Source organism: Mugil cephalus, chromosome 18 (genome assembly GCF_022458985.1).
Source record: "Mugil cephalus isolate CIBA_MC_2020 chromosome 18, CIBA_Mcephalus_1.1, whole genome shotgun sequence".
Taxonomy (NCBI): domain Eukaryota; kingdom Metazoa; phylum Chordata; class Actinopteri; order Mugiliformes; family Mugilidae; genus Mugil; species Mugil cephalus.
Genome location: NC_061787.1, coordinates 2,419,059 through 2,446,292, shown reverse-complemented (window position 1 = coordinate 2,446,292; position 27,234 = coordinate 2,419,059). Strand labels below are relative to the sequence as shown.

General features: G+C 43.2%; 3 protein-coding genes across 3 annotated transcripts in view; 1 reads left to right on the top strand and 2 right to left on the bottom strand.

The window, feature by feature from the left end:
* plppr5b (phospholipid phosphatase related 5b) overlaps positions 1-6,863 on the top strand; it is a 29,139-nt gene extending 22,276 nt beyond the window's left edge. The window contains exons 5-6 of the mRNA XM_047568137.1: positions 101-235; positions 3,309-6,863. Of these exons, the coding sequence (XP_047424093.1) occupies positions 101-235; positions 3,309-3,338 (165 nt within the window). The 3' untranslated portion in view covers positions 3,339-6,863. The remainder of the gene's footprint in view (positions 1-100; positions 236-3,308) is intronic.
* The window catches only part of LOC124995607 (NACHT, LRR and PYD domains-containing protein 12-like), a 1,019,357-nt gene that overhangs the window by 145,325 nt on the left and 846,798 nt on the right, over positions 1-27,234 (bottom strand). The gene's annotated exons all lie outside the window — the stretch shown is intronic.
* Positions 11,783-27,079, bottom strand: snx7 (sorting nexin 7). Its single transcript, XM_047568134.1, has 9 exons — positions 26,701-27,079; positions 25,570-25,755; positions 24,449-24,559; positions 21,860-22,018; positions 21,564-21,762; positions 20,256-20,455; positions 19,932-20,018; positions 18,516-18,668; positions 11,783-13,842 (listed from the first exon to the last, which is right to left on the bottom strand). Exons 1-9 carry the CDS (start codon positions 26,782-26,784, stop codon positions 13,762-13,764), a joined length of 1,260 nt encoding a protein of 419 aa, XP_047424090.1. The 5' UTR covers positions 26,785-27,079; the 3' UTR covers positions 11,783-13,761.

Genomic DNA, 27,234 nt, shown 5'->3' with positions numbered 1-27,234 from the left:
ATTTTTATGCACAAATGTAGAAGATTCTCTTGTGGCAGTGAGACTCTGTAGTGTGTGCAGCTCCTGCAGTTACTGAGCGTGTTATATTTGCGGGTTGCAGGTGGTGTGTGTGGTTCATAACTTCAAAGGCAAGTTGCTTCTGAGCGGGGAGTCTCCAGACGAGCAGCGAGCCAACACAGCCATGCTGAACATGAGCCAAGTGGAAAGTCCTCTGGAGAAGTACATCGCCTCACAGGTCCGTACATCACAACAGGGCGGCACACCTGCAAACACATTATCATTTTATAACTTTCTAGGCCGTGCATCAGTTAATGCAGATTTTTAATGGAGGTATAACCTCACTAACTCACACGTAGCCTTATATGTCTTTAAGCCTGGTTCACAGTGTGCATTGACTCATTCAGAGTTCATGTGATGTCAATATCGGATGTTATCATTTGTTACACTTCACACAAACACACTCCTGCTGCAGGAGATGGACGATGACAGCGAGGAGTCTTTCAACATTAAGGAGCGGCTCCAGGACTTCCTGCACTGGCTGCGGGGTCTCAGCCTGTTCCGGCATTTTAGAAAAAAAAGGCAAAAACAAAGTGTGAAGTGTTTTGAAAAGTGAGCTTTGCCAAATCTCTGGACAACCTCATGCTTCTTTTTGTCCTACATTTCAACTCCACTGGTGATGTGTGATAGGTCCAGGCCTTTGTTCCCTCGTCCAGGTTTAAGGCAGTCTGTGAACTAGTGAAAGTATAACTGGGCTTAATAATAAATAACATTCAGGAACGATTGCAGTTTAATGCTGTAAGTCGTCCCAGCTGGTTGGGCAGTGCTTTCACTCTTCAGGTAAAGTGTCCTGACAGAGTTGATAGTGTTTCACTGGTCGGAAAAGTCTAACATGTGTGTCACTAGAGCTGTGATCATTGGGAATCAGAAGGGCTCACCTGTCACTTTTGGGAACCGTTGTCTTAGATCAAAAAGTCTCCTAACATTTGTACTTCTGTCCAAGACAAGACAGATTTGTTTCTTTGGATTTTGTGTCTCAGTAGTTTGTTCCTGCCTCTGAGTCCAGGTGGGTTTGGTTCAGACACGTAACTCCTGTGTTAACTAATAGATGTGAGCAGCCTTTGTGTTTAAATCCACCCTACCTGTGCACTCTTGGAAAGAAGGATGTTCTGAGCATTTTAGAGAATTTCATTTAATTTCATTTCACTCGTTGAGCCCAGAGCTCCGTGACAGTGGAGAACTCCTTAGTGTCTGCTCGTGTAGCTGGGCTTGTTGTGGGCTGTTGCAGAATAAATTTGAGGCCCGTTGGACACCTCCTCCTGGATGCTACTGATGCTTGGTGCTGAAAACATTTGCACAGGACTGTGTAACATCAAAGGCTGGAAGCATTAATTAGCGAGATGAATGTTTCGGGACGCGCATACTAATCAGAGCCGGACAAAATGAGAGAGAGGTGTGCTGTGCTCCACATTCATCTGAGACACAGCCTGTGTTTATGGTGAGGGTGGTTTACGATCTAATTCTTCGTCTAAAACAAGATGACTGACGACCAGAGGAAGGTGTATTTGGTGGTTTAACTGGGCTGCAGTCACCCCTGATGAAGTGTGGATAAAGACGTGGTAGGAGAGGACAGAGGGGACATCACTCTTTGGCTGCAGAATCATCATGCTGAAAGGTCTCTCTTAAAGAAATCTTGGCCTCTAGGTTGTGGCTGAACAAACACAGAGAACTCCATCAGACAGATGATGCATCTGTGGCCAATCAGTCCCAGCTCAGCTATCATCTCAGATACATCATCCCCGCTGAACTCGTCTTCCATTAAACCTCTTCATTCTTCAAATGTGTCTGAAAAGCCACCCATTAGCCGCCGTCCGTGTCGGTCTCCAGCCTGGTGATCGTAGAGAGACGGAGGCTCAGCTGTCCAGAGAGTTTGGCCTGTGTGTTGAAGTGACATCTCCTTCTTTTCTTTTTCTGCGTGTTAATATCTTCACGTGTTACCGTATGGAAACCAGATCTAACGGCGGTGTGTTTCTGCCTACACTAGCCTTTGTGACCTTTCCTTTTTCTCCACTGAGAGACACAGTTAACACACACACACAGCTCCTGTTTGACGATTCAACTCACAGCTTTGTGCTGAGAGGCCCCCGCGCTCAACGGCTGACAAAGAGCAGAAAATCTCGCGCTCTCGACTCGGCTCGGTGGAAAATTGCCCGGTCTAAAAATAGAACGGTTCGGCGGTCTGAAGATGCCTGGAAGCTTAGAAATCCACAGTGAGCAGAAAGCCAGGGCACGAGTGAACATCTGGGCGGCGGGGATGGAGACTGCGTTAGGTCCGGTCTCCTCTGGACGCTGCAACCACAACAACAAGCGGATGTGTCACTAAATATGATTCAGTGTGTAATTGTCTGACGTGTGGAAAAAATAAAGAGGTGTAATTTTTCTGCACAACCTGAGAGAATTGGACGGGAAACGCTGGTCTGTATGAATGGAAGATTTAGATCAAAGTGTAGTTGATAAAAGGAAAATATAGTAGCAGCCTTGTAATACTACTAATAATATTAATACTTTATTTTTAATGTTCGTGTATCAGTGTCTGAGTTTATGAAAATGAAAAATAAATAAATGAATATATGAAGGTTTTGGTACAAGGTAAAAATGAAAGAAACATAAAATTTTTCAGTGATTTGCATCAAATGTTTGTCATTTTCCGAGGTGGACCGTTGAAGTTCTCTTATTATGATGGAAATGTGGACACTTCACAGAGTATTGAAGAATAAGATGAAAGTTAATCATTCTGACTTTGCTCCTAGTGAATGTGGAGAGTCACATTCAGCTGCAGCATATCCTCGTATCCTTTAATACAGCAGCCTGGTTTCACTCACAGCTCTCAGAGGTTATTACTGACTAAAGAGGAGGAGGATTATTTGCATACACAAGTCAGATTTATACTTATCCATTTCCAGTTAGTATGGCTCTACTCTTCCTCTGTTCCTCTTAAACATCCTAAACGAATGAAAGCTTTCCAAATGAATGGTTTCTGAGCGGGATCCCAGGTAAACACGCCTGGATTTGCTCTTACAGCCGGAGCCATGAGCACATTCTGCTGGATAATGAGAGTCTTAAATCTTAAAGCATGTGAGGCTGAACTAGACTCTGTTTGAACGTTCTTTCTCCTTGTCTGGTTTTGCTGTGGGAAACGCTCTGAATAATCCGTCTTCCTCTCCGACTGATGTGTTTGTGAATGAAACTTCTTTCTTCTTCTTTCTCTGACTATGTTCTCGTACCCCACCTCCCTCCCCCCTCCCTTACAGAATCACATCGCCTTCGCAGAGGTCACATGACGTGGAGTCGGCCGTGTGGCAGACCCACTGGACGTCCACGCTTTTCACCGTCCAGCCCAATTAACCCGAGTGCAGCGCTAAAGCCGTCCCGTGTGTGTGTGTCTGGTCTGCCGTATGTTGCTCTGTGTTCTATGTGTTTGCCAGACTCCGCCCCCCCCCCTCCGCCGTCCGTCACCTGCAGCTACCTGTGTACGAGGAAAGTAATGAAGAGAGAGAGGAGTCGGTCTGGAACTGAGTGGGGCTGCTTGCTTCTGCTTCCTCCATCTATGCACTTATCCCCCGCCCCCCAACCCTCTTCAGACTCTCGCCTCCTGAGTGAAGCTTTACCGTGAGCCGGACTAGTGGGAGGCTGGAACGAACGAAGACCTGGATGAACCATCTCAACTGTGCCTAGAACAAATATTGTGTAATTTTCTGTGTGAAACTATCCTCATAGACACGAGTAAGCTGAGTTATTTCAGAGCGAACTTGAGCTCTTCGCCCGTATTTATCAAACGAAAATGTGCTTTCGAGTCACAGCATCAAAGTGTAACCTGCTCCAAAGACATGAAGTCCTGTGTGATGTTGGTAAGAGGGGGATGTCGAACACGGAAATTTGATCAGATATCCACTACAAGCTCATTTTTAAGTGTAGCACCTTGAAGATGTGGAGGTGGTTTATGAGGTTGGGTGGATCTCTTTCAGAGTGCATCTCTTGGAAAGTGTACTGATAAATATGGGCTGAAGATGAAGCAGCAAATTAGGAAAATCTGCAAATGATTCGTTTTTTGTTTTTTTTAAATGCATATTTTGTGGACACCTCAGTGAGATGTGTGTATGTCTGTGTGTGTGTGTGTGTGCTACAATACTGTGTATCAGTTTAACCAATGAAAACACTATGACTGTTTTCAGAACTGGGTTCATTCTTTGCGGCTCCAGACAATCACCACCTCCCCCTCTATCTGCTCCACCCATGCAGTCATTCACTGGTCAGGTGAAGTTCTGCTGTGCCACATGTGGCTGCAGTTACTTTTATTTTGAATTAGTTTCACTTAAGTTTGCACAAAACAATAAATATGAAGCCAATGATTTATTTTCCCTGCAGCCCTAGATGTACTGTATTTCCAGAATCCCTGAAGAACCATCTGGTCAAAGAAATAAATAAATAAAAAAGATGCACCATTATGCAAATGTAGACAGAGAGAATCTGAAGAACATTAATATCCTTTGCAGGCAGGTAGCTTGTTCCAGCATCTTGGAAGACTCGCCACAGTTCCTCTCAGTCTTCTGCCTCAGTCTTAATTTAATCCCAGACTGACTCCATGAAGCTGACATCAGACGGTGTGTCCCTGGGCACCTTGTCCTTCTTGTAAACTTGCTGTCATGCTGTAGAGATAATTAGAGGTGCTGGTAATTCACAAGGAGCTAAACCTCTCAAGCTACGAAACACTTTTGCATTGCACCATATACAGAATATATATTTGTATTTACGTGTATAGGATTCTGGAGCAACAGTGGAATCAAAAATCACCACTTGCTCACATTGATCTGTGTTGTAGATGTTAATTTTAAATGGATGAAATGAACATTCTGCTCAGTGACCCAGAGTAATAAATCTAAACTATGTTTATTGAAATAATATAATTTTAATTGGACCCTAAACTCTAAAGAACTGCTCCAAACCTTCAAAAGAGGTCGACATGCGTTGACCCCATGTGCTGCTGTGGTGGAACTGTTGGGTTTCTCTCTCATCTTTTCTGAGATGCGTATATATATTTATCTACAGTATATATGTGGTGCTGTTATGACCACTTTAAATACGCTTCTGAAGCTTCGAGTCTTTGGGCCCTGACCCGGGACCTTTCTGCCTGACTCGGTTTGCATCAGAAGAAGTGAGCTTGTGTTGAAGTTAAAAAATCAGCGAATTGTTGCACATTGAAGGGAACAGTAAATGGTTTGCAGCCTTTCAGTGGAGGAGGAGGTGAGTCTGTGTGTGGGCTCATCGGTTCAACAGTCCTGTTGAAAGGAACTGAGGATCAGACGGCCTGTGGGACGAAGCTCTGGCCAAGTCTGGCGTTATTTCACCGTGCTAGTGTTCGCCAGAGGGTGGAAGGTTAAGCGGTGCATGGGTGGTGTGGGTGGCGTCGGGTATAGAGCCTGTATAGACGCTATAGATCCTCTCTGCAGGGACTCCTGGTCTGAGGCTGGACTGAGAGGCTGCTGGTCAGAATTCTTCCTGTAGGTCGTCTGTGAAAAGGTGCGAGGACATGAGGGGGGAGGTTTGCTCTGATTGTAGGTGATGTTTTTTAGTGATGTGCACCCCCAGGAATCACATGCACAGGGTTGGCGTGGATTGTAACTGGAAGTAAATGATTTCAGAGTTAATGCACAAGCGGTTGTTGGAGATACAGTAATCAGAGCTGACATGATCAACGACATGTTCCGATGTTTGATTTTTAGTGAGTGACGATGAGAAGGCAGGTCGTCCTCAATGTCTCTGGGTTCAGGTGCCAACCGTTAATCCTGGTTCTATATGTGGCTGTGGGCGTTTGATGCATGTCATCCCCCCGTCCATCTGACCTTCTTTCCCGTGACCTCTGCTCATTGGCTCTTCTTTCAGACAAAATATAAAAAAAGAGAATATTACGTGGGTGCTACAGTATGTTATGGGGGAGCATGTAGCATGTGAGACCAAGCGAGAGCTAAAAGGAGAGTGACATCCATCAGCTGAACACATATTCTAATTACTGTTGTGTTGTGTATTCGTGGATGAACATCGTATCAGTCATAGTGCCATGCATCCCTGTCAGTTATTCTCCTTTGTAGCAATAACACGTTGAACTTTCTTTCACACCGGGAGGGGGCGGGGTGGGGGTAGAGGGGGGGTGGAGGTATAATTATTTTGCCCCGTCAGATTTCTATTTTTCTAGTGAAGACCGAAGCAGCACTTTAAATGGAGCTCATCCTCTCATCGTTAACGAACAGCTGCTTAGAAAACCGAATATTCAGGAACTCTAAACAACAAATCCTTCTGACATGTGCATCCTAAGAGCTGCTACACTATCCGAGTCTATTTAAAGCAACAGAGAACTGTAAAAAAAAAAATTTAAAACAAAAATTTAAAAAAAGATATATGTTCAGGATATAAATATGTATTTCTATACAGTCCGTTTGGTCATACTCTGTGCACTGTGTGGGTGTTACTAGGTGTTTCTTTATTCCTCTGATAACTGTTTGACTTCCTCATATCCTTTCAGTGAAACGTTGTGTTTCATGTTACATTTTTGACATTTTGACTCTTTGTTTGGTGAATAGTGGCATCCATGTTATTTTTATATTTAAATTACTTACTCTACTAACGTATTCCATTTCTGCTGAGATATAAATTAATGGTGTTTATCCTCCTCACTTTATTTCCTCTAACTCAGCTGTTGTTGTTTTTATATTTTCAGAGTTATCCTTCTAATCAATATGACTTCAAACTGTGATCTTTTACACTGTAGAAAACAACAAATTTACCGCCTTTGAATAAAAACATTGAAATGATTCTTCTCACTTTTCTCTTTCTTCTCCTTTGAAGAGTCTCACACCTGGTTTTAACACGTGTCTCCATCCAGCTCTTCAGATCTGATCTCAGCTTCTCTGGATGTAAATAAACTCCAGCAGAACATCTGAACAGCTACTGTCTCTAATGGATCTCTACCTCCTGCTGTTTCAGAACCAAGAACATTAACTTATTATTTATTAATTGATCTCTGTCCTAACGTTATTTCAGGGACCTGCACTAAACTCAGATTCTAACTGTTCACGCTACTAAAAGAATGAGGACAAACGTGTCCCAGACCACCTCCACATGTGGACTGAGACCAGATCAGTGTTCACATCTGGACTCTAGAGACCAGATTCCATCAGCGGTTCTCAAACCTTTTCGAGCCCTTACAAAGGAGAAAACTTTCAAGGACCCCCTCATATTCCTCACACCAGTTAAATGTATGTTTAGGACCATTTGTTTGATTTGTTTTAAACTTTTCAAATAAAATTACCTAAAAGACCTGTTTTATACAAATTAACATAATTTCATTTTACACTTAGAATCATTTTATTCAAATGACGTTTTGTCTTCACAACATTTATCATTTTCAAATTACAGATCTTGAAGCTTTCAGAAAATGAACAGTACCAAAACTGGCACGGTCAAAATGAATCAGTTCATTTCAAAACCATTTTAAAGCATATTAAAGTGCTCCAGCTTTAACATAATTTATGTCCCTTACATTCCTCAGCCTAATGTGAGGAACAAAAATCTTTAGTCCTTACACTCTTTGTAATGGTTTGTAATGAGATGTCGTGTTTTAGCTTGGCTGGCTTCAGGGCTTCATTTGCCAGCTGTCGTCATATTTTCTCAGTTTAGCTGGTTTGGGCTAAGTGGACGTAAGAAATGCTGAGCAGTGCAGGAGCTTTAGCTTTAGATACAGAATAGATTTACGCGTTGTCACAACCATATCAGACTTTTTTTTGACCCAACGCTAATGTAGCAGGGAGTAATTGGTTTAATGTGTTTATATATTACCATTTTCTTATCTTCAGACATAAGATTATTAGGAGATGTTTGTGTTACCTGCTTACCTAATACGTTTGTTTTATTGGCACAGTGGTCTCCACATGTAATTATGCACTTTTGTAATAAAACGGCATAACATTAACAAATTATTACAAATTATTTTGCGGACCCCCAAGATATGACTTGGGGACCCCAGTTTTAGACCCGTGATCATGTGGGAACTCACGGTGCCTTAGGAAGAGAATATGGAGGAGGCCCATGAGAGGAAAATGAGCAAATACCAGGAACTGGTGGAGAAGGAGGACCCAGGGCTGGAGGGGTTCACCATGGAGGTGGGCTGCTGAGGTTTCATGGGTCGCTGTCTCTGCAGCCCAGCACATCAATTGTCCAGTGTTGGTGAGTTGAATCTGTGTTCTCCATTCTGATGCTCAATTTGAACTTCAGCAACTTGTCTTGATCACCGCTACATGACTAAATGCATTGAATTGCAGCCATGTGATTGGTTGATTAGCTATTTGTGTTAAAAAGCAACTGAACAGGTGTACCTAATAAAATGGCAAGTGAGTGTGTTTTCCAGAAACGGTATATGACAGAAATCTAATTTGAAAAGAAGAAATAGACACACGCAGTTCTCCCCCTACATTCTGAACGGGCCCAGAGTTGAGCTGAAGTGTAATCAGACCAAATAAGTCAAAGGAAAAAGGGAGACGGTGTAGGGAGGAAGGAGCCTTAAATCTCCCAAATGTTCTCAGAAGGAAGTGATGACTCAGTCGGGGCTCTGCTCCAGATGAAAACACATCAGCAGGTGACCTTTTCCACACAGTCAGTGAAAGTGAAATGAAGCAGCCTCGTGGCTAACAAGGTTGTCTCCAGATGACAGAGACTCTGTCCTGATGAGCCAGGAAACACATCATTCACATAGTTCTCACTTGTGAATGTGCTGGCTCTCTGCAGGTGGAGCAACAGTAGCTCAGCTCTCTGCAGGTGGAGCTACAGTAGCTCAGCTCTCTGCAGGTGGAGCAACAGTAGCTCTGCTCTCTGCAGGTGGAGCAACAGTAGCTCTGCTCTCTGCAGATGGAGCTACAGTAGCTCAGTTCTCTGCAGGTGGAGCAACAGTAGCTCTGCTCTCTGCAGGTGGAGCTACAGTAGCTCAGCTCTCTGCAGGTGGAGCAACAGTAGCTCAGCTCTCTGCGGGGTAACCAACAGTACTCCTGTTTATGCAGTGTGACGCTACATGTAGGTCAAGTACGTTGCAGGTGGTATTCTTATAGTAGTTCAGTTCTCTGCAGGTGGAGCTACAGTAGCTCAGCTCTCTGCAGGTGGAGCAACAGTAGCTCAGCTCTCTGCGGGTAACCCAACGTCTCACATCACAGTGTTTAAGATGCAGTGTTGAAACTATAGCATTTACTAATTAGGTCAAAGTAACGTTGAAGGATCAGGTTTTTATTAGAGCTTGTGATGACACAGGAGTGGTCATGCATGGAGCTTGAGGATGGAGTTTTCTTCTGTTGGAGGTTGAGAAGAGATGAATGAGTAGCTGAGGAGAACATGGAGCAGAATAATCTCTCGTCAGTCTGTTTCTGAACGCTGGGACGTCAGGCAGCTGCCACCTTTTTCTTTTGAGGAGATTTAATTCCTGAAGGCCTGTGGTCATCGGTTGAGTTGTTCTCTTTTCCAGGTAGGAGATGAAGTTATGCTTTCATGAGAGCGGATATGAGTAGAACCACTAGCGCCAGTCCTTTTATTTCCTTTACTTAACATTTCCCTGCATTAGAACTTTACACCACTCAGCACCCTGTGCACTCCGAGCAGTAATACTGAATGCAGTACTCATGTGTGGGTCATGTATATTTACACATTTGGAGACACATGAATAAGGCAGCAGGGTCGTACACCGGCCAGGACTGGAGCCATTATCACAGCCTCACATGGTCAATTATGAATCCTCTCTGTCTCCACTAGTGCTCCATTAGTCCATGAGTGCTGAGGAAAGAGGTGACGATCCCAGACATCGTGTTGTAGAGCATTTTAATGGAGACTGTGCATTATTCAGGTGCTTGTCTGTTGGCTGAGGTTTCTACGAGGTGTGGCAAAGACGATGAAGCCTGTGAGACGGATGCAGAGAACAAGCCAACGTCTGGATGATTCATTCATTAGTCTGCCTTTGTCATTTTTTTTTTTTTTGTGCAGTGTTTTAGTGGTTCTGTCCTGTCCTTCCAGCTGACTGGGGCCTCCCTGTGCATGGAAGACATGCATGTTTCTAAATTCACAATAAGAGGCATGTATGTTCAGGTTGTGTGTTAACTCTGCGGGGGGAGGACTGGAAACCTCTTCAAGGTGCAGCCAGCAGAGAAGGGCTCCAGCCCCCACATCCAGCTGTAGACTAATCCACCTCTGGATTTGTGAATGTTGAGCTCCAGGATCGTGAGGGTGGGTCTGTTCTGTGTCAGGCTTAGACTCTGCTTGTTTCAAGTGTTTCCATGCCATGAAACAATCTAGAGTAACCCTCAGACGTATTTGTTAATGCATGTTGGTGCTAACAGTTCATCTCTAAACCAAGAAATGTTCTCTGTGTGTCTACATCCTGAGAACAATAGGAATGTAGAGCTCTGCAGCGATGTCTCTCTACTGACACCACCTACCCCCTCCCTCCTTCACTTGTATTCCCCTCTGAAAAGCACCAATGAACGCCTCATTTCTAAGACTCTGCTTTATTTAAAGAACCCTGGTTAATAATTAATGTGAGGACGTGTGTAGGATAACCTACTTATGGGCAGCATTCACAGCTACACAATGTCAGCGTGCAGGAGGAGAGGAAATGATTCAAAGATTTAAACACAATAATGTTAATAATAACACTAGCAATGAGCTAAATGACAGGATAAATCCAACTACTACTAGTACCACTATCTGAATAGGACATCATGGCTGAAAGGACGGATTTGTTACAGTATTATAGTGTAATGAATGGCATTTCCCTATATCGTCTTCCTGATCCATTTACAGTGATTATTCAGTTGTTTTTTCAGATTTTGAACTCCGCTCTCATTGGATGTTTAACAGCAGGCAGCAGAAGGAGGACCAGGGGGCCTGCACATTTTTGGTATAAAACCAGAAGATGGAAAAGCAACAAAAACAAAAAGATTTGAAATCATTCACTGATGGAAAAAAAACAAGAAACTTCTTCTTCTTCTACTTTTATATGAATCAAATAACCACTGCTTTCCCCTTTACTTCCCTTCCTGGTTTCATACATTAAAGGATAAAAAGGGTAAAATTACGTGTTTTGCTTTTAACTGACACTGAAATAAACTCTTATATATTTATGTTTTATTTTAGAGTCCAAAACCAAAACTAAACCCCCCCGAAAGTATCTATTCACATGGCTGATGGAGACCAGTTTAAATGAGAGTGAGTCTTGGAGATTAAACTAGAAGTTCATCAATAAGTGAATAAGACACTTGTCTACCATTACTACTACTACTACTACTATTACTACTACTACTACTACTACTGCTACTACTACTTCTTCTGCTTTTATATGAATCTAACCACCACTGGTTTCTCCTTTACTTCACTTTCTGGTTTCCTCTGGTTTTCTTGATAAAAAGGAAAAATTACTTGTGTTGCTTTTTTATTTGAAACTCTTAAACATTTATGTTTTATATCAGAGTCTAAAACCAAAGTTAAAAACTAAAAAAGTATCTGTATCTAGGCCTGTGACTGATGGAAATTAAATGAGAGTGAGTCTTGGACATAGAAGTTCATCAATAAGTGAACAAGACAGTTGTCTACCATTAATAGTACTACTACTGCACTACTGCTAGTACTGCTCGTACTGGAGAGGTTATTAGTTCAGCAGCCTAACAGCAGTGACTCCACAGAGGAGGACATCAGTCCTTTCACCAGTTTGTCAAACCTTTATTGATACGGCCCGTTACCACAAATGTGCCTGAAGGGCTTCACAATAAATACAGATTATCCTTTGACCATGAGCTCAGATAAAGAAAAAAATACAGAAGAAGTGGAGAAAGCTGATGAGAAGGCCCAGATGAAGGACATGGATGACTGTAAACATATCATCTGTAAACATACTGCATTCAAATGTCTAACTCTGTTGGACAGCCAGGTCACCGTTATAACGGTGATTTCCTGCAGACCTCGGTGAGCAGGAAGAGAAAGGGTGGCAGCTGAGCAGAGTGCAGCTTCATTTCCTCTGTCTCATTAATCCCAGATTAGAGTATTTATGATAAAACTGGACAAGTTACTTTACAGAAGAACAGCTGATCACAAATGTTCATTGGGACTGTGTGGTAATCAGTGAGCAGAAACCGATGGAGTTTCTTCTTCTCAAAAAGAAAAGGAATAAAAGGACGAGCTGGTCTTTGGATGTGATCTGTAATTATCCTCAAATGCGTGAGAAGCTTCGGTCTGAACAATGTGAAAGTCCAGCCAGCAGAGAGCTAGGACTCACACGTGATAGCGTTGATTTAAATGTCACATCTGTCTTTATTATCACGTCAATACTTTTTCTGATTTATTACACATGATGAAACCAGAAGAAGACATCATACCGTGAAAAGCTTCATATCAAACGTGAAGTCTCTCTCTGGGGACACAGAAGATGATGTTCACTGATATGTAATCACAGGTCTCAGTCGTGGATGTGGTCACTGTGTCAGATCAGGTTACCAGTGCAGTAGATTAATCTGTTAGTCACCTGGTAAATAATTAACGGTTCGGGTTTATTCACCGATGATTAGGAAACATGTTGTTTATTACACTCTGTAATGAATTACTGATGAGTAGTGACTTTAATGCCTTGTGCTGATTAAATTTGAAGAGTCGTCTGTATCTCCCTGTTATCCTCATTAGCAGGAGAGTCTTTGGAATGAAACAGTGAGAACACGCAAGCTCTGCACAGAAGGTTCGAAGCTTCACGCTGAGATGGAACCACTGCGACTGCTTTATTCATCTACTAAAGGTAGATCCACACCATTAAAGCCTAAATTTTAACAGTAAATTCATGATTGGTATCAATGCTGGTCCATTATTTTTAAATTGATGGTAGTAAATTGATAGTAATTTATTTTAGGTCTGATATAAACCAAAACTACCCTGTAGCTTCAAAACTTCTTCTTCTTCACCTTCGTTGGAAGGCAATGGACAATGGAAGTCTTTAGGAAGCTACAGGGGGCCAACTCTAGGATATTTAAGATCAGATCAGCGGATACCTAATATTAAAAGACCAGGATTGGATCATGATCCGTGAAATCTCTGTCGTCTCTGTCTTGTTTTGAATCTTCTAAATTGTGGGGGTTGAAATTAGCTAATGTTACAGATGTTTCATTTTTACTAATCCTTCAACTCACTGGGTCTCTAGTCGTAGAATTCTTTTCATGTTTGGGTTTTAGCTCAGGCCACATAGCTGCACTACACTGATATTATTGATTCAATATGCTGGATCAATATAACTAAACCGAATGATAGAAATCAGATGTCTGCTGTTAGAGTGGCAGCCTAGATGCGACTCTGCATTTGGCATCCTCCCAACAGTGTTCCCTGAACGAGGCCACAGCTGTGTGTCAAATATATAAATATATAATATGTATTTATATAAAGAGGAATGAAGCACAGAGCAGCAAAGTGGAGGCTGAAGAGCCCTTTGGCCATGCACATGGTTGCTTTAAATATTTGGATCACAGTGCTGGTTTTAGTGATGTAGTTATCACTGGAATGATGAGACTGGAAGAGAAGCAGAGAAAGGGAAAGAAAGAGAAAGAGACTGAGCTGTTTTACTACACGAGGCACTTTTAGATGAGGGGCAGTGGTTCAGAGTCTTTCTCTTGGTGTGGTCACGTGTTCTCTGGTCATCTCCACGCTTTAAGACGCATCCTCCCGGTCTCTCTGCTCGCTGGAGCCGTCTCTCTGAGACAGGAGGAACGACTCCCACACAGCCAGGCACTGAAAGAGACAAAACATCAATCTTCAATCAGCTTCAGAAGCAAATGTTTGACAAAAAAGGTTTTAAACTCTCTTTCTGTAGTTATTAGAAATCCAAAAGGAAAAATATGAAAAAACTCTTAGTTTATTCCGTTAAACAACAGCTGTATTGTGCTTGGCTGAAGCAGGAAGTAGTCTCCATGGTGACCACTGGACCAGGTCATGCATCATTGTGTTCAGTTCTAAATAAACCTGGTTCTTCTCCAGAGTCACATCCGTGCTGCGTTCAGACCAAGAGAAAAGATTTTGAAGTCACTGCCTGATAGAAACAACAACTTCTTCTTCTTCTTCTTCTTCTTCTTCTTCCTCTTCTTCTTACTTGAAATACTAAAGAGTAGACGGACTGGCCCAGATGTTTCTGCTCCATCTCTGATTCCTTCCAACAAAAATCTGAAGTCTGTTAAATCGGAGGTTTGTTCTGTGGCAAATTCAGTGAGTCTCACCTGGTACCACCTAAAATACGAGTAAAATAACCTGTGTATATTGTTCCAGAGTCACGTGTTTGTTCCGTTTAGACCGACAGACTCACTCTGATGTTTCGTGTCATCTTTATGCCATATGACATGTGGTAGATTCTCTTGTGTGCCGTACTGAGTGTGTTATATATTGGTGGTTGCAGGTTGTAGCGTAACTAAAGATAATAATATGTATAATGTTTAAATTTAACTGGGCACCACACAGACAACTTTGAGACTTAAAATCTCAGGGTTGAGCAGAAATATATTTAAGGCCTAAAGGAAGAAACAATTCCACCGCAAAAGAAATTAAGGCATCAGTTATTTGTCTTTTGTCTTTTCAACCAAAACCAAAATTTCCAGAGCAACCGAAATACAGGAAACTCTTAAGGAGCAAGATTTACAACAACAAAAAACAGTCATCAGTCAATAGCATAAATTAATTCCCACAGACAGTCTCAACAGTTCAATAAACGTCCAATACCGCACAGTACAAACAAAACTAATCAATGTTCACCCAAATTCCCCCGAAAATTCACGCAGAATCCGAGTAACCGCAGCCAGTCCCGAAATTAAACCTCCTTCCATTTGAAGTTACGTGTACTTCATAACTCCCAATGTATTCATTTCTTTTTTTATTTTACAACCTAACTTGAAACACCAGAGAGTTCAAGGACTGCAAGCTTACCAGTGGACAGACAGTAGAAGACACAGCATGCAAACGGTAAAACTTTGGAGTTTCTTCCTCCGACGTTCCCCTGCTCATATCCAGCCTCTTCACCAAACAATCATGTTGTTATGCACCCTGTTATGAACCCCTCATCTATCCGGGAAGACTAAATGTACCAAACTCACACCAGTTCATTTATCTCATCTCATCTCCTGCTAGCACTTATCCTCTCTAGAGTCGCGGGGGTTGCTGGAGCCTATCCCAGCTGTAGACCTTTGGTCAATTTAGAGTCACCAATTAGCCTAACGAGCATGACTCTGGAGGTGGGATTAAACTGGAGTACCTGGAGAAAACATGCAAACTCCACCCAGAAAGGCCCGAGCTGGAACTAGTTCACTTAAAATCTGCTAAATTAATAATCATTATTAATAGTGTTAAATATTGCATTTATAGTTATGTTTTTGCAGTAACTCTCATGGTGACCGGTCTGGACGCGTTCTCTGGGGTGGGATTTAGCATCAACAGCGGATAGAGAGAACCAGGTCAACCATCACTCGTCCTTTTCCAAAACCAGTGATCTGGCACTGACCCTCTTTTCACCCAGTGACTGTCCGACTGTGGAGGTGAGACTAAAGCCCAACACACTCACACCCCAGCAAGGCAACTGGAAGGTCACTGAACTTTCAGTGGAATCGCTGCGTAACTTCACCAACACAGTGTCTCTGCTCTCCCGTCTGATCTGATTCGACTGATCCCTTTTTTCTGCACACGCCGGAGAAGTAGCAGTGCTGAAGACGAGCAAATATCACCGACTAGAGAAATGAAAATGGTTGCATTTTATAAAAGACCTCAGAAGCTGCAGCTGACAGGTTACTGCAGCACATGAAATAAAAGCACGCAGCGGAATGAGAGCAATTTATACCTCAACAAAAAGCGGTGACGCTAGCTCCAGACCCAGCACAACAACCACAACTAAAAAGCTCCACGTTTGCCAGCGTCTTCGGTTTGGAAGAAGAGAACAGAGACGCTGGCACTTCATATCAGGACAAACAGCCCATTAGGAAGCTCAAACGCCTCGGTGTGTAAAGTATGAGCCACAGAGACGTGGATATCTTGCAGACGTAGCATTCTAACCCGTAGGTTCAGCAGAACACGAGAGACGTGAGGCTGACGGTGACTAAAGAGATGCTGTTCTTATCTGTTGTTCAGAGAAGAGAGAGGAAATATTCAGCCCTTTTTAGGTTTGCACTGATGTCTCACAGCCAGCAGGTTCTGGGTCCTAATCATTTCTGGGTGGAGTTTGCATGTTCTTCATGTGTCTGCGTGAGATTCATTGGTCCTAAATTGACTGTAGGTGTGAGTCTGTATTCACATGGGATAAATAAACTGTGTTTTAGTCTAATTTACATTTTACACCTTTTGAAAGCTTTAGGTACTGAAATGATCTACTACTTTGCTCCCCAACATCTGTCCACATTTTGATTTATTAAACATCCTTCATGATTTGCAAGAGACAAACGTCTTGAAAAGGTAAACCGTGCACGTCGTCCCTCCACTGACATCATGGTGTCTTTCACACAATGATTCTCATATGCACCTCGTCCTAATGCAGCTTTCATCTCGAGACACAGTACAGGAGTTTATTAGAGAGCAGGAGGGTAGAGCTGCAGTGTCAAACTCCAGAAAGACTGCGTGTACTTTATCCAGGCTGGATAAATAAGAACAGCACAGGATGAGATAGACCTCTGTTAACAACCGAGCTCATACTGAGGGGGAGGATCCCACAGCTCGTATTTACATCGTTATATTCTTTCCTTAAACAACGCCAGCACCATCACGTGTCTGAGGAGCTTTCTCTTTCCCTCCGACTTCCTTTCCTTTCCGTCTCATCAGTGAAGCCACATTATTTTCCCGACAGAGGCTCAGAGAGAGTCACACGATGTGTGTTATTATGTGTGTGCGCAGCAGAGAACCTGACAAAGTGAATCACACTTTTATGGCAAAAAAAAAAAAAAAAAAAAAAGGGAAGAAGCAGTTAGCCAGAAAGCAAGTGAGGCAGGAAGCCGTGCAACCACGAAGCGACAGTGACAAGCACAAAGCGCACACACAGACCAAGATTTAAACTTGGGTTCCACTTTGTTAAAGCAAATCCATGAAGGTCTTTCTTTTTAAGGGAAGCAGGAGATCTAATGAGGCCGCGTACACACGATAGTAACTGGCTCTGATGCTTTCTGAAGCTCAATTAACAGTAGAAAGATGCCTGTGGCGTCACTACTGAGCAGATTTCAGCTTTGAAGTCTAATGAACACATGCATGTGGTTTATAATGCAACGAATACATGCACACATTAACTGACAAACAGACGAGCCCGAGGCGTTAATCACTGGCTCCATTAGGGAAGCAGAGGCCTGCTCTGCTGGTCCTGAGCAGGTAAACCCAGTCAGTCACACATACGAGCTTTTATTTCAAGTGTGGATTCATTCTGTGGGTCACTGGACTCCTGACAGAGATCCGTGTGTCGTCCAGTGAACGCTACTTTCTCATCGGCTCTTTATGCAGCATATGGATGATAAAGAAATAATGATGGAAGCAGCGTTTGAGTCAATCGTCCAATTACTTTTGCTCCCTTGAATAATTAATCCTCAAATCCGCACATCTCCCGCATCTTTCCCAGCATCCGCTCCGTGCCCGTTACGTCTCTTTCTTGTTTCTTTCTTGATGCCCCACCTAGGTGGCATCACACCCTCCGAGGCATAGGAGTCTTATTAGATTCTTATCGGCCGTCTCTCTCAGCCCCACTCCAATAAATCATTCACAGCCCCCAGAGCTACACTAACCCACATCCACACCTGAATATCAATATCAAAGCATGAGCTCCTCCTCTGGGACCAGTAACAAACGAAAGCGCCGTTCACACGGGACCAGTTTTACCTGGGACCCTCCAGTAATTCTTAATAACTGCAATCTTAATCCTCATGTAAAGTAATTATCACACCAGAAATTACCACATACATTTCTCCCAATGGTGGATGCAGCCCGAACGCTGAAAATCCATTTTATATCACATGGCCAAAGGTACATACATACATACTAAGTATGTAAACGACTGGTTGAATAATCTGTGGATCTTTGAATCGATTCAGTTCGTCGTAGCTTCATCACACGTCCCAGGGCCATAAAACAGTTTCTATTAGAGTCTAACATAAAGGAAACCTAATTTATTACTGAACTGATACATACACCTCTATTTAGTCATTCTGTGTTTTATTTTAAAATAAACTTTAATTCCAAAAAACAGACTAAGAAATAAAAGTAAAGCTCTGCTGCCACCTGCTGGCCCAGCTCCACAATACAGCCACAGCAAATGGACCTCACAGAAGCTTTGTGCATCTTTATATACGGTCCAGGGATGGTAATTTATAAAGCTGAGCTAAATCACTACAGCTTTGTCTTCCTGCCCCGTCAGTTTACGACGATGTGATGCGTCTCCGATGTGATCCTCTGCTCACCTTCTCGTAGTACTCCACGTTCTTCTCGGCTGCGGAGACGAAGGCTGATCTGAGGTCAGTTCTCATGCTGCTCTGCCAGCGGGACCAGTCCCCCAGGAGGGCGTTGTTGGCCAGCTCCACCCGGTCGGCCAGACCGTCCACCTCCTCCTGCAGCTGCAGAGACAAACACACTGAGAAAAGACTTCACCCCTGCAGAGGACAGCTGTCACATTCAGATCAATCATTCACACGTTTAATGAGATGAATGTGACTCAAACCCTGGTGTCAGCTCACGAATACACACATTCCAACAGCTGGAACAAAGACAACTGGACGTGTGACCACGTGACAAAGGATAAGTCATTGTGTTTATAGTCAGGTCGCAGTTAAAAGAGAGTAAAGTATTTATTGTCTCCAGGAGGAGCTACTATCTGAAGAGTCCAGGGCAGCGTGCAGTGACAATCAGATGTCACCAGGCTGGACTCGCTGAGCCAGAGCTGGGACTAGATGTCTGACATTTAAACGTCCAATAAACAAAGCACGCTGAAAACGAGCCGATCCACAGGAACTACGACAGCATCTTGTGGCCACGCACACACTTCATCAAGTATTCTAGCCTCCACAGTGTGGTCCTTGTCAAAGTCCCTCACATCCTTCCACTTGCTGCAGTGTAAAGTAAAAACTGAATATGCATTTTAATGCATTTTACATTAATATATATATAAAAAAGATGCGTCTTATAAGTTGATTTCTACTCTCTTTGCATCCCACTAAAGAATACAACAGTCAGCACCAGCAGACATGTGTCTTCCCTCTTTACCATCCTTGAACTTTGTTGTTCCATCAACATCTGATGACTGTCAGGGCTAGAGAGTTCACAGCAGCTCAGAGTCAAACCTGCAGGACGCTCTCAGACCAGTCAAACTAATAAATAAATCTAAATAAAAGCTGAATGAAATGCTTCATTCACATCACGGTGTCAGTGTCAACGGAAACAGGAATAAAGACGTTATTGTCATTAACGACTGACGCATGAAGACGCGCAGCTCATTAAAGCAGGAATTTTTCAAATGATCAAAATCACAGAGGTGGGTTTTAATGTAGACCTCCACCTCTACTCATGTGTCTAAAAACAGATCCGTCCTTTGCTTTCCTAACATTTCTGTCTGTTAGCTCTGTGAAGTGAGTCTGTGCCTAAAAGAGGAAAAGGGAGTTTTCATTACGCTGTGATTAGCTGCTGGGCTCCAGTGAGAAATAATATCGACAGCTCTCATTCCCTCTGAGCTGAGCACCGACTTCTGGCCAACCAGCCTGGATATTTAGATAATCCTCCCTGGGGTGGCCTCCCCCCTCCCCAGCATGAGGGACGGCCCAACACTTCACTTTATTAAACCTACGGGCAGAGGAAACGTCCACAGGATGTCAAAAGACACTTACAGTTTCTTGGTCGACTTTCTTAGTCATCATGGCCTCATTCTTGGCTTCGAACTCGGCCTGGATGTTGTCTCTCCGTCTCAGCACAGTCTGGCACAAACCAGTCAACACATACTTTTACTTTTCCACAAGTTACCACAAAATTACACGTTTCCCTGAACAATAATAAATCTTCATGGCTTTAATAGAAATTCTTCACAATGTAATATAAGTTACGGAGTGAATGTGAGCTTAAAGTGCAAAGTAAAAAAGAAACTGTTGTTTTATTCCGTAGTCTAAGTTAAATATTGGACTAGAAGCGAAGGACCTACAGTATGTGAGCATCACCTTGAGTGTCTCTGCACAGAGGACATACTCGTGCAGGGCAGGGACCAGGGACTGAGACAGATGCTGGATCTGCTCCTCGGTGTCCTTGGTGCACTGCTCCACACAGCCGGCGATGCCCCTCAGAGACTCGGCCAGCTCCCGCTCCGAGTCAGCCCACTGGGTGTACGTGGAGCTGCACTGCATCACTTCATCCACATATTCTGGAAACACACAGGACACACATGTTACTACGACATTAAAACCCACTTAACAGCCCCGTTATGTACCTCACAGCATCTGAACTGAATGTTACTAGAACATCAGACATTCAGAGTGCATCATCTCTGGCTTTCATGTGACTGGATAAGGGCTGTTAGCCTTTCTGATCTCAGTTAGCATTAGCTACCAGAACTAGCTAGCTGCTACCAGCACTGTGGCTCAGATGAGGAGGAGGAATCCGATATTTGAAGGAGCATCACTCTGATATTCATGCAGCCTCCATCACGGTCACCAAGGTAACGATGAAGTTAGTCTCATCTGCGTTAGGGTTAGGGTTAGGGTTAGCACTGTACTAGTTACATGAAGCTATTAACCTTTGACCTTTTACTGACACATATGAACAGTGGACAGTAGAATGAATGATGGATTCGTATTTAGCATTTAGCATTTAGCGCTTAGCGCTTAGCGCTCCTGGCTGCTGGAGTTTGCATCCCTCCCTCAGCGGACAAAGAAAGACTACACACTCGGCACGATCCATGCCACTGTTGCTATGCAACTGGCCAAACAACCGGATCAGCTTGGACACTGTTTTGCCTACTTTTGTTTAATGCTAATTCTGTATTTTTTTTTTTGTTTACACTGTTTATTTTACTATTTTAATCTAATCTATTTTATTTTATCTTTCTTTTTACTTGTGTTTTTTTTAAGAGTGCTTCTTTTATGTGCAGCTAAGCTGCTGTGACCAAGTTATTTCCCCCGTGGATCATTAAAGTCTAAGACTAGAATAAACGTAGATCCTGGAATGAGTCCTAATATTGTGCAGGTCTCCCTTGTGGTGACTCCTGTGAATGGACATGGGGCTGCTGAGGGGGCTGAATGTTGTTAGTGGGGGTGTTTGAGGGGAGGGGCCTCTGTGGATGATCCCACAGAGACTTGATCAGTTTGGGATCTAGTGAACGTGGAGGCCAGAGTTGTTCCTACCAATGACTACCAGGTTCAAAAGTTTCCATCCTAACGCTGAATTGTCACATGAATGTTTAAATGTTATTCACTTCTCATGGTCATAATGTAGTGGCTGATCGGCGTATCTTCACAGAACATCACTTGTACCTTTCTTTTCCTTGATGATCCTCTGGGTGACTTTGTCCACGGTGCCGACCTTGTTGCTGAAGTCCTCCACATACTGCTGCATCAGGGTGAACTCCTCCGGCCGGCTCTTCACGCCTCGTACCGAGTTGGCCACCGCCCTCACCGTCTCCCCCATCCTGCTCAGGAAGCCCGGACCCTGTTTCTTGTGAGGCGACAGGTCCTGCACAGAGGCCCCACATCAAGAGCGCGTTAGACAGTCTGCACCACACCGCGGTGTCACTAGAAAGAAGCTCCAACGGCCTGACTCCTGACGATACCTGCGCACTGAGGAAGACCTTCAGGTGTTCGCTGTGGGACAGGATGGGGTGCTCCGAGATCTTGTTGAGGAAGCGGTGCAGCGCTTTCTTCCTGGTCTCGATGAAGTCGTTGGTGAAGCGCTCCACCATGCCTTTCATCACAAACTTCTCTGGAAGAGGCTAGAGGACACATAAATAAAAACTCCAAGTGAACGCATGCACAGCCATTCAAAAAACACTAAATTTGAAACTGAAGTATAACTGTGAATTCCTCTCCAATAAAAGAACAAGTTTACAGGAGATACACAGTCTTAATTTTCTCAGGCACATCATTCCACAGCCAAGCCCCCCCCCCCCCCCCCCTTCCCCGTTAGTTTTAGGCCAGGCCCCTGAATCAGCTGGTAGACCTCAGCCTGAGGATCTCAAGGTTCATGCCAGACTACGTGAAGCTAAACGGCGACCGAGTGACATGATGCAAATCCTGAATAAATAAATATGTAATTTATGCAAACGACATTGTTACAGCAAACAGTGTTGAGATATTACACAGCATAAGATGGTGTCAGGCTTCAGAGCGTTTACTGAGAACTACACATTACAGAGCTACTGCTTCTTCTTCTGGGAAACTAAATCTAATCAGGCGTACATTAGATTTAGCTCCCGACTGTAAATACCCCGCATTCTGTGCTTCTAATCGGGTTATTTGTTAAGATTTGCTTCAGCTTTTACAGCTGGCCTTGTTCGTTGCAGTTTTACGGCAAAGCTGTAGCAGACTCTGAGATTTAGACATGTTTAACAGATACATACATTCGACTCAGACTTTAATGATCCACAAGGGAAACTGTTTGGTCACAGTAGCTCAGTTGCACATAAAAGAAACAGTCTTGAGAACCGTAAGTAAAAAGAAAGATTAAAAAAAAGTAATACCAAGTAAAATAAAATAGATAATCAGCATTAGATGTGAGAAAGCTGTGAATGAGATAAATGAAACGTCGTCCTCTGACTGTTTCACAATGTTTATGTTAATGTGTATGAGCACAAGAACCCAAAGATCAGAGGAAACAAGGCTTCACAACAGGAAGTGGCAGCAGACTCCACTTGTTATTCAAACGTGCAAACAGAAGTGAATATATGTATATATGAATAAAAAGAAACTACACGGTGTGAGGGCAGCTGACAACACTCCCGTTCAATACTAACACTACGGTGGCTCACCGGGGTCTAATTTACTGCTCTCGTCTCGGACAGGGTTGTGCTTGCGTTGTGTTTCTCCTGTTGCTCCCAAAAGCATCTCTGCAGCTAGCTAGTGCAGTTAAACTGGCTCATACTTAATTTAATCTCAAAAGGACCTTGAACAAACTGAACAACGTCCACCACCCTGTACACGACACCCCGGTCAGACAGAGAAGCTAGTCCAGTGACAGGCTGCTGCCTGAGGAGGACGTTCGCCTCCTCTCAGCAGCTCATGTTTAGTATTCGTTCACAAGCGGCTGCTAATTGCCATTAAATTACCGTAATGTTGCATATATTGGATTTAGCGTCATTACTGTAATGTTGTGACAGACTGACAAAAATGCTCATGATCTTATTGTACGTGCAGACATTTCATGAACTGTATGAATTGTTTTTAATAACTGGGATGGTAACATAATTACTTAATCTTGACACCAAAACAAAAAAAATGCCAGGGACTCTCGAAATCCTGTGGGAAACACTGCACTCTGATTTCCCACCAATGGAAGACATCATTTCAGTAAAAGAAAGAAATATGATTCAGAAGCATTTAGTGGAAATGAGTCTCTGCCTGCTATGGACTCAGTCATTAACGTGTCTTTCTTCTACAGCTGAGGCTTCAGTATTTGGACCAAGGTGAAGTCTTGTCTGATTCTTAGCTGCATCCAGAGCATCTTTATCTGCTCTCAGGCAAGAACTCAACTAATACTCCAACAACAAACAGATAGACATCGTCATCATGATTTAGTGATGAGTAACAACGGAACGCAACTTTTTCAAATATATTTTCGAAAATCATGCAAAGTATGAACAAAAAAATGCTGAATCCAGAAATATGGACACGTGACCGGCCTTTCAGATGCTCTTTAAGACAGCTCAGCATTTCCTCTCCACTAACTAGCGCAGACAGCAATAAGGCCAGAAGCGGGAAACAGAGGAAAACAGCCACAAAAAACTCAAAAGTAGATTCAAACGTAATGTGAACAAACCCAAAACCTCACAAGTTTCGAATGTTCACGGCTAGGAGGCGATACAGATCTCATAAAAATGATAAAACCATCCTCAATATTTAACTTTCTACATATTTAATACTTATTCTGCTCTGACTCCGTGAATGGGAATGAGTGTGTGCATTTTATTCTTTTTAGAATAAAGTGTATTTATTCTTCTTGGATGGGTATTATGCATACGATGACATGTCTCAGGCATTAAATGAAACATAATATGGTTTTTAAAGAACTACTTTCTTCTGCTGTTGTGTGATTTCTAACCCCCAATCTAAATCTGATTGTCTCTCTATACGTATCTCTCGGGTTCATTTTCCCCCTGTGTGAACCAGAGAGCTGAGGACAGATGGAACAATGTGCTGACACGTACATGAATGATGAGGGTCGGGTGGTTTTCCTCCAGTTTGCCTCGGAGCCACAGGAAGTCCTGGTACCGTCGACGCACCTCATACTCACTGGAGTCAAACTCACTGCGAGTCGTCTGAAGAGAGAAGAGAAGATCAGTACCGGGATTATTTAACTCCGCAACAACTGGCCCAGATCGGAAGTGACAAACTTAATTTAACATTTGACAATCTGAGGACTCTGTGGACAAACATATCCTCTCTGCTCCTCCACTGTTATTTATTTTATTTTTTTTTATTGCATTGACAGCTGTAGTGATCCAGGAGTTGAGAGGTTTAAATGTCCTGAGGACTGACCCCCCCCCCCCATGAACCACACAAACTGAAAGAAGACACGTTCAAAGAACAGAACATTTCATTCATGCTAAAACATACCATCTAATTCACTGTAGTCTTACTGATGTATTTTATTTATTTGGTTTATAGTAAATTTATTCTTTCATTTTAGTTTAGTAGTTTATTTTAATTGTGTGGAGGGAACTCACAGTAAGAAGAAAGACTTTCATTGCTTGGTGAAACTGTCCTCAAAGACGCTTTAATTAATTAGTTAATTAGGGCTCTACTACTTTCCATGTTATTTACATGTCCAAAGCTATTGTGCAAAAATAATAATAGATCTTATAGATTAGATTAGATTAATCTGATCATCCAAAAGACGAGATGAAACCAGATGAATGTGGAGTTGGACGGTTTCTCTGAGTAGCTTCTTGTCTTCTAAATGTCTGGAGGGGAGTCTGGGTTTGATCGGGACCATATGTAGGTTTTACTCATCTAAAACTCACATGACTAGCGTCTACTAAGACACTAGAGCCTTTGCAGATGTCAGGAGATGATCAGAAACCTTTGTAAATATCTGTGTAAACAAAGAATTGGAAATCTGACTTCCACACAGTCAGTTTGGTGACGACACGATCATCACGGCAGCAAAGACGAACCTTCCTCATAGGATTTCACCTATTATTACTTATCTTTTTTGAAAACACGTGTCTTGAAACAGAAGGAGTGGATCATTCTTCCATTAATGTTGTGAAAGTCTTGCAGCAGCAGAACTTAAAGAAGCACCAAACATACGGGACACCGTCCTCACCTTGGTCACGACTCTGTACATGATGAAGGTCTCGATGGCGGTGACCTGGCTCTCCGGCTTGTCCACGGTGATGAAGAGGTCTTTGTTGTTGTCCTGCTGCTGTTCCTCATCCTCCTCCAGCCTGTACTGGTTGCTCATGGAGCCAGGCGAGTTGGGCAAGCGGCCGTCCTCCTCCAGAGACGTGTTCTGGGCCGATGATGAGACCACAAACACAAGAAACTCTTAGGGGTCGGCATCAGATCGGTTTCAGGCTTCAGCCGAGTCTGACCTTCAGAAGGTGTTTGTTTTAGGTCTGACATGAAATAAACTGAATCACAGTCAAGGCTGAAGATCAACGTCACATCTCTGTGAAGACTAAGCCGACATAAGAAGCTGCTTGTTTTTGGTGAGTTGTTTTTTTGTTTTGTTTTTTATTTCAGATTTTGCCAGTCCACATATGAATTAAATTAATGTAATTTAATTCATTAATTTTGTTGTAATTTTAATTTTTTTTCTTACAAATATTACATATATATACATATAACTTTCTACATTATGGTTAGTATGCTGACATTGCTGGTGAATAGACATATACTTTATTTTACTATCCAAACCATAATAAAGTGAATAAATATTAAAGTATCTCTATCTGCTGTCTGTTTATGCAAAGACCTGCTGCATTACAGACTTACTTGTACAATATTGACTTATTCTTTGTAGATATGTATATCCAGTGCATGTATACACATGTAAAAGGTTGGGGCGCTGGTCTAGAGCGCCACACCCTGGACCAGTGATGTCACTGGTTCTCAAGTTACTAGAGCAACAGATTTTAGTGAAACTAAACTGCAGAGAACATGTAAAAACATTTAATATGAGGCCCCTGGACACACGGACTCCACGCTGCCCCCCCCCACCCCCAGCCTCAAGTTTAAGGGTTTGCAGCTAATGAACTTTCCGGTGGAGCGGGACAGCCGGGTCCTAAGGTCAACTCATCAGCTGATCCAGGACCGCACTTCCTCCTCCACACACGGACCCAGGCTGGAGGAAGACTTTATTCTAGACCCGGGTCTGACAGCACCGCTACGATCCACGTAGCAGGAAAACAAAAAAACAAAAACAAGCCTCCTCTGTCTCTGTCCCTGTCCTCACCTTAGTGAAGACCTCCAGGTCCTCGTCCTCGTCCAGGTCCAACATGTGTTCCGAGAAGTCCGCGGGAACCGTCTGGCCGCTCATCGCACCCCAAGCATGGGACGGGACAGGGTCCAGAGACAGGTACAGGGTCCAGAGACAGAGGCAGGGTCCAGACACAGGACAGGGTGCAGGGACAGGGTCCAGAGACGCAGCAGGGACAGGGTCCAGAGACGCAGCAGGGACGGGGTCCAGAGGCAGGGACAGGGTCCAGAGACGCAGAGACAGGGTCTAGAGGCAGAGAAAGAGTCCGGAGACTCAGAGTCAGACCTGCGCTAAACTTCCAGCAAAACTTCACACACTCAACAGAGTCAATGCTTCAGAGCAGCTGAGAGACTGGGGAGGGGAGGGGGGGCTACCGGTGCCCGATTTCAAAATAAAAGCAGCGTGTGTATGAGCCTCTGAATGAATGAGTGAATGAATGAGTGCGTCCATCCATCAGCTTTAGGTCATTCTCCCACCTGACATTCAAAACATAGACTCTCTGATCTTTTT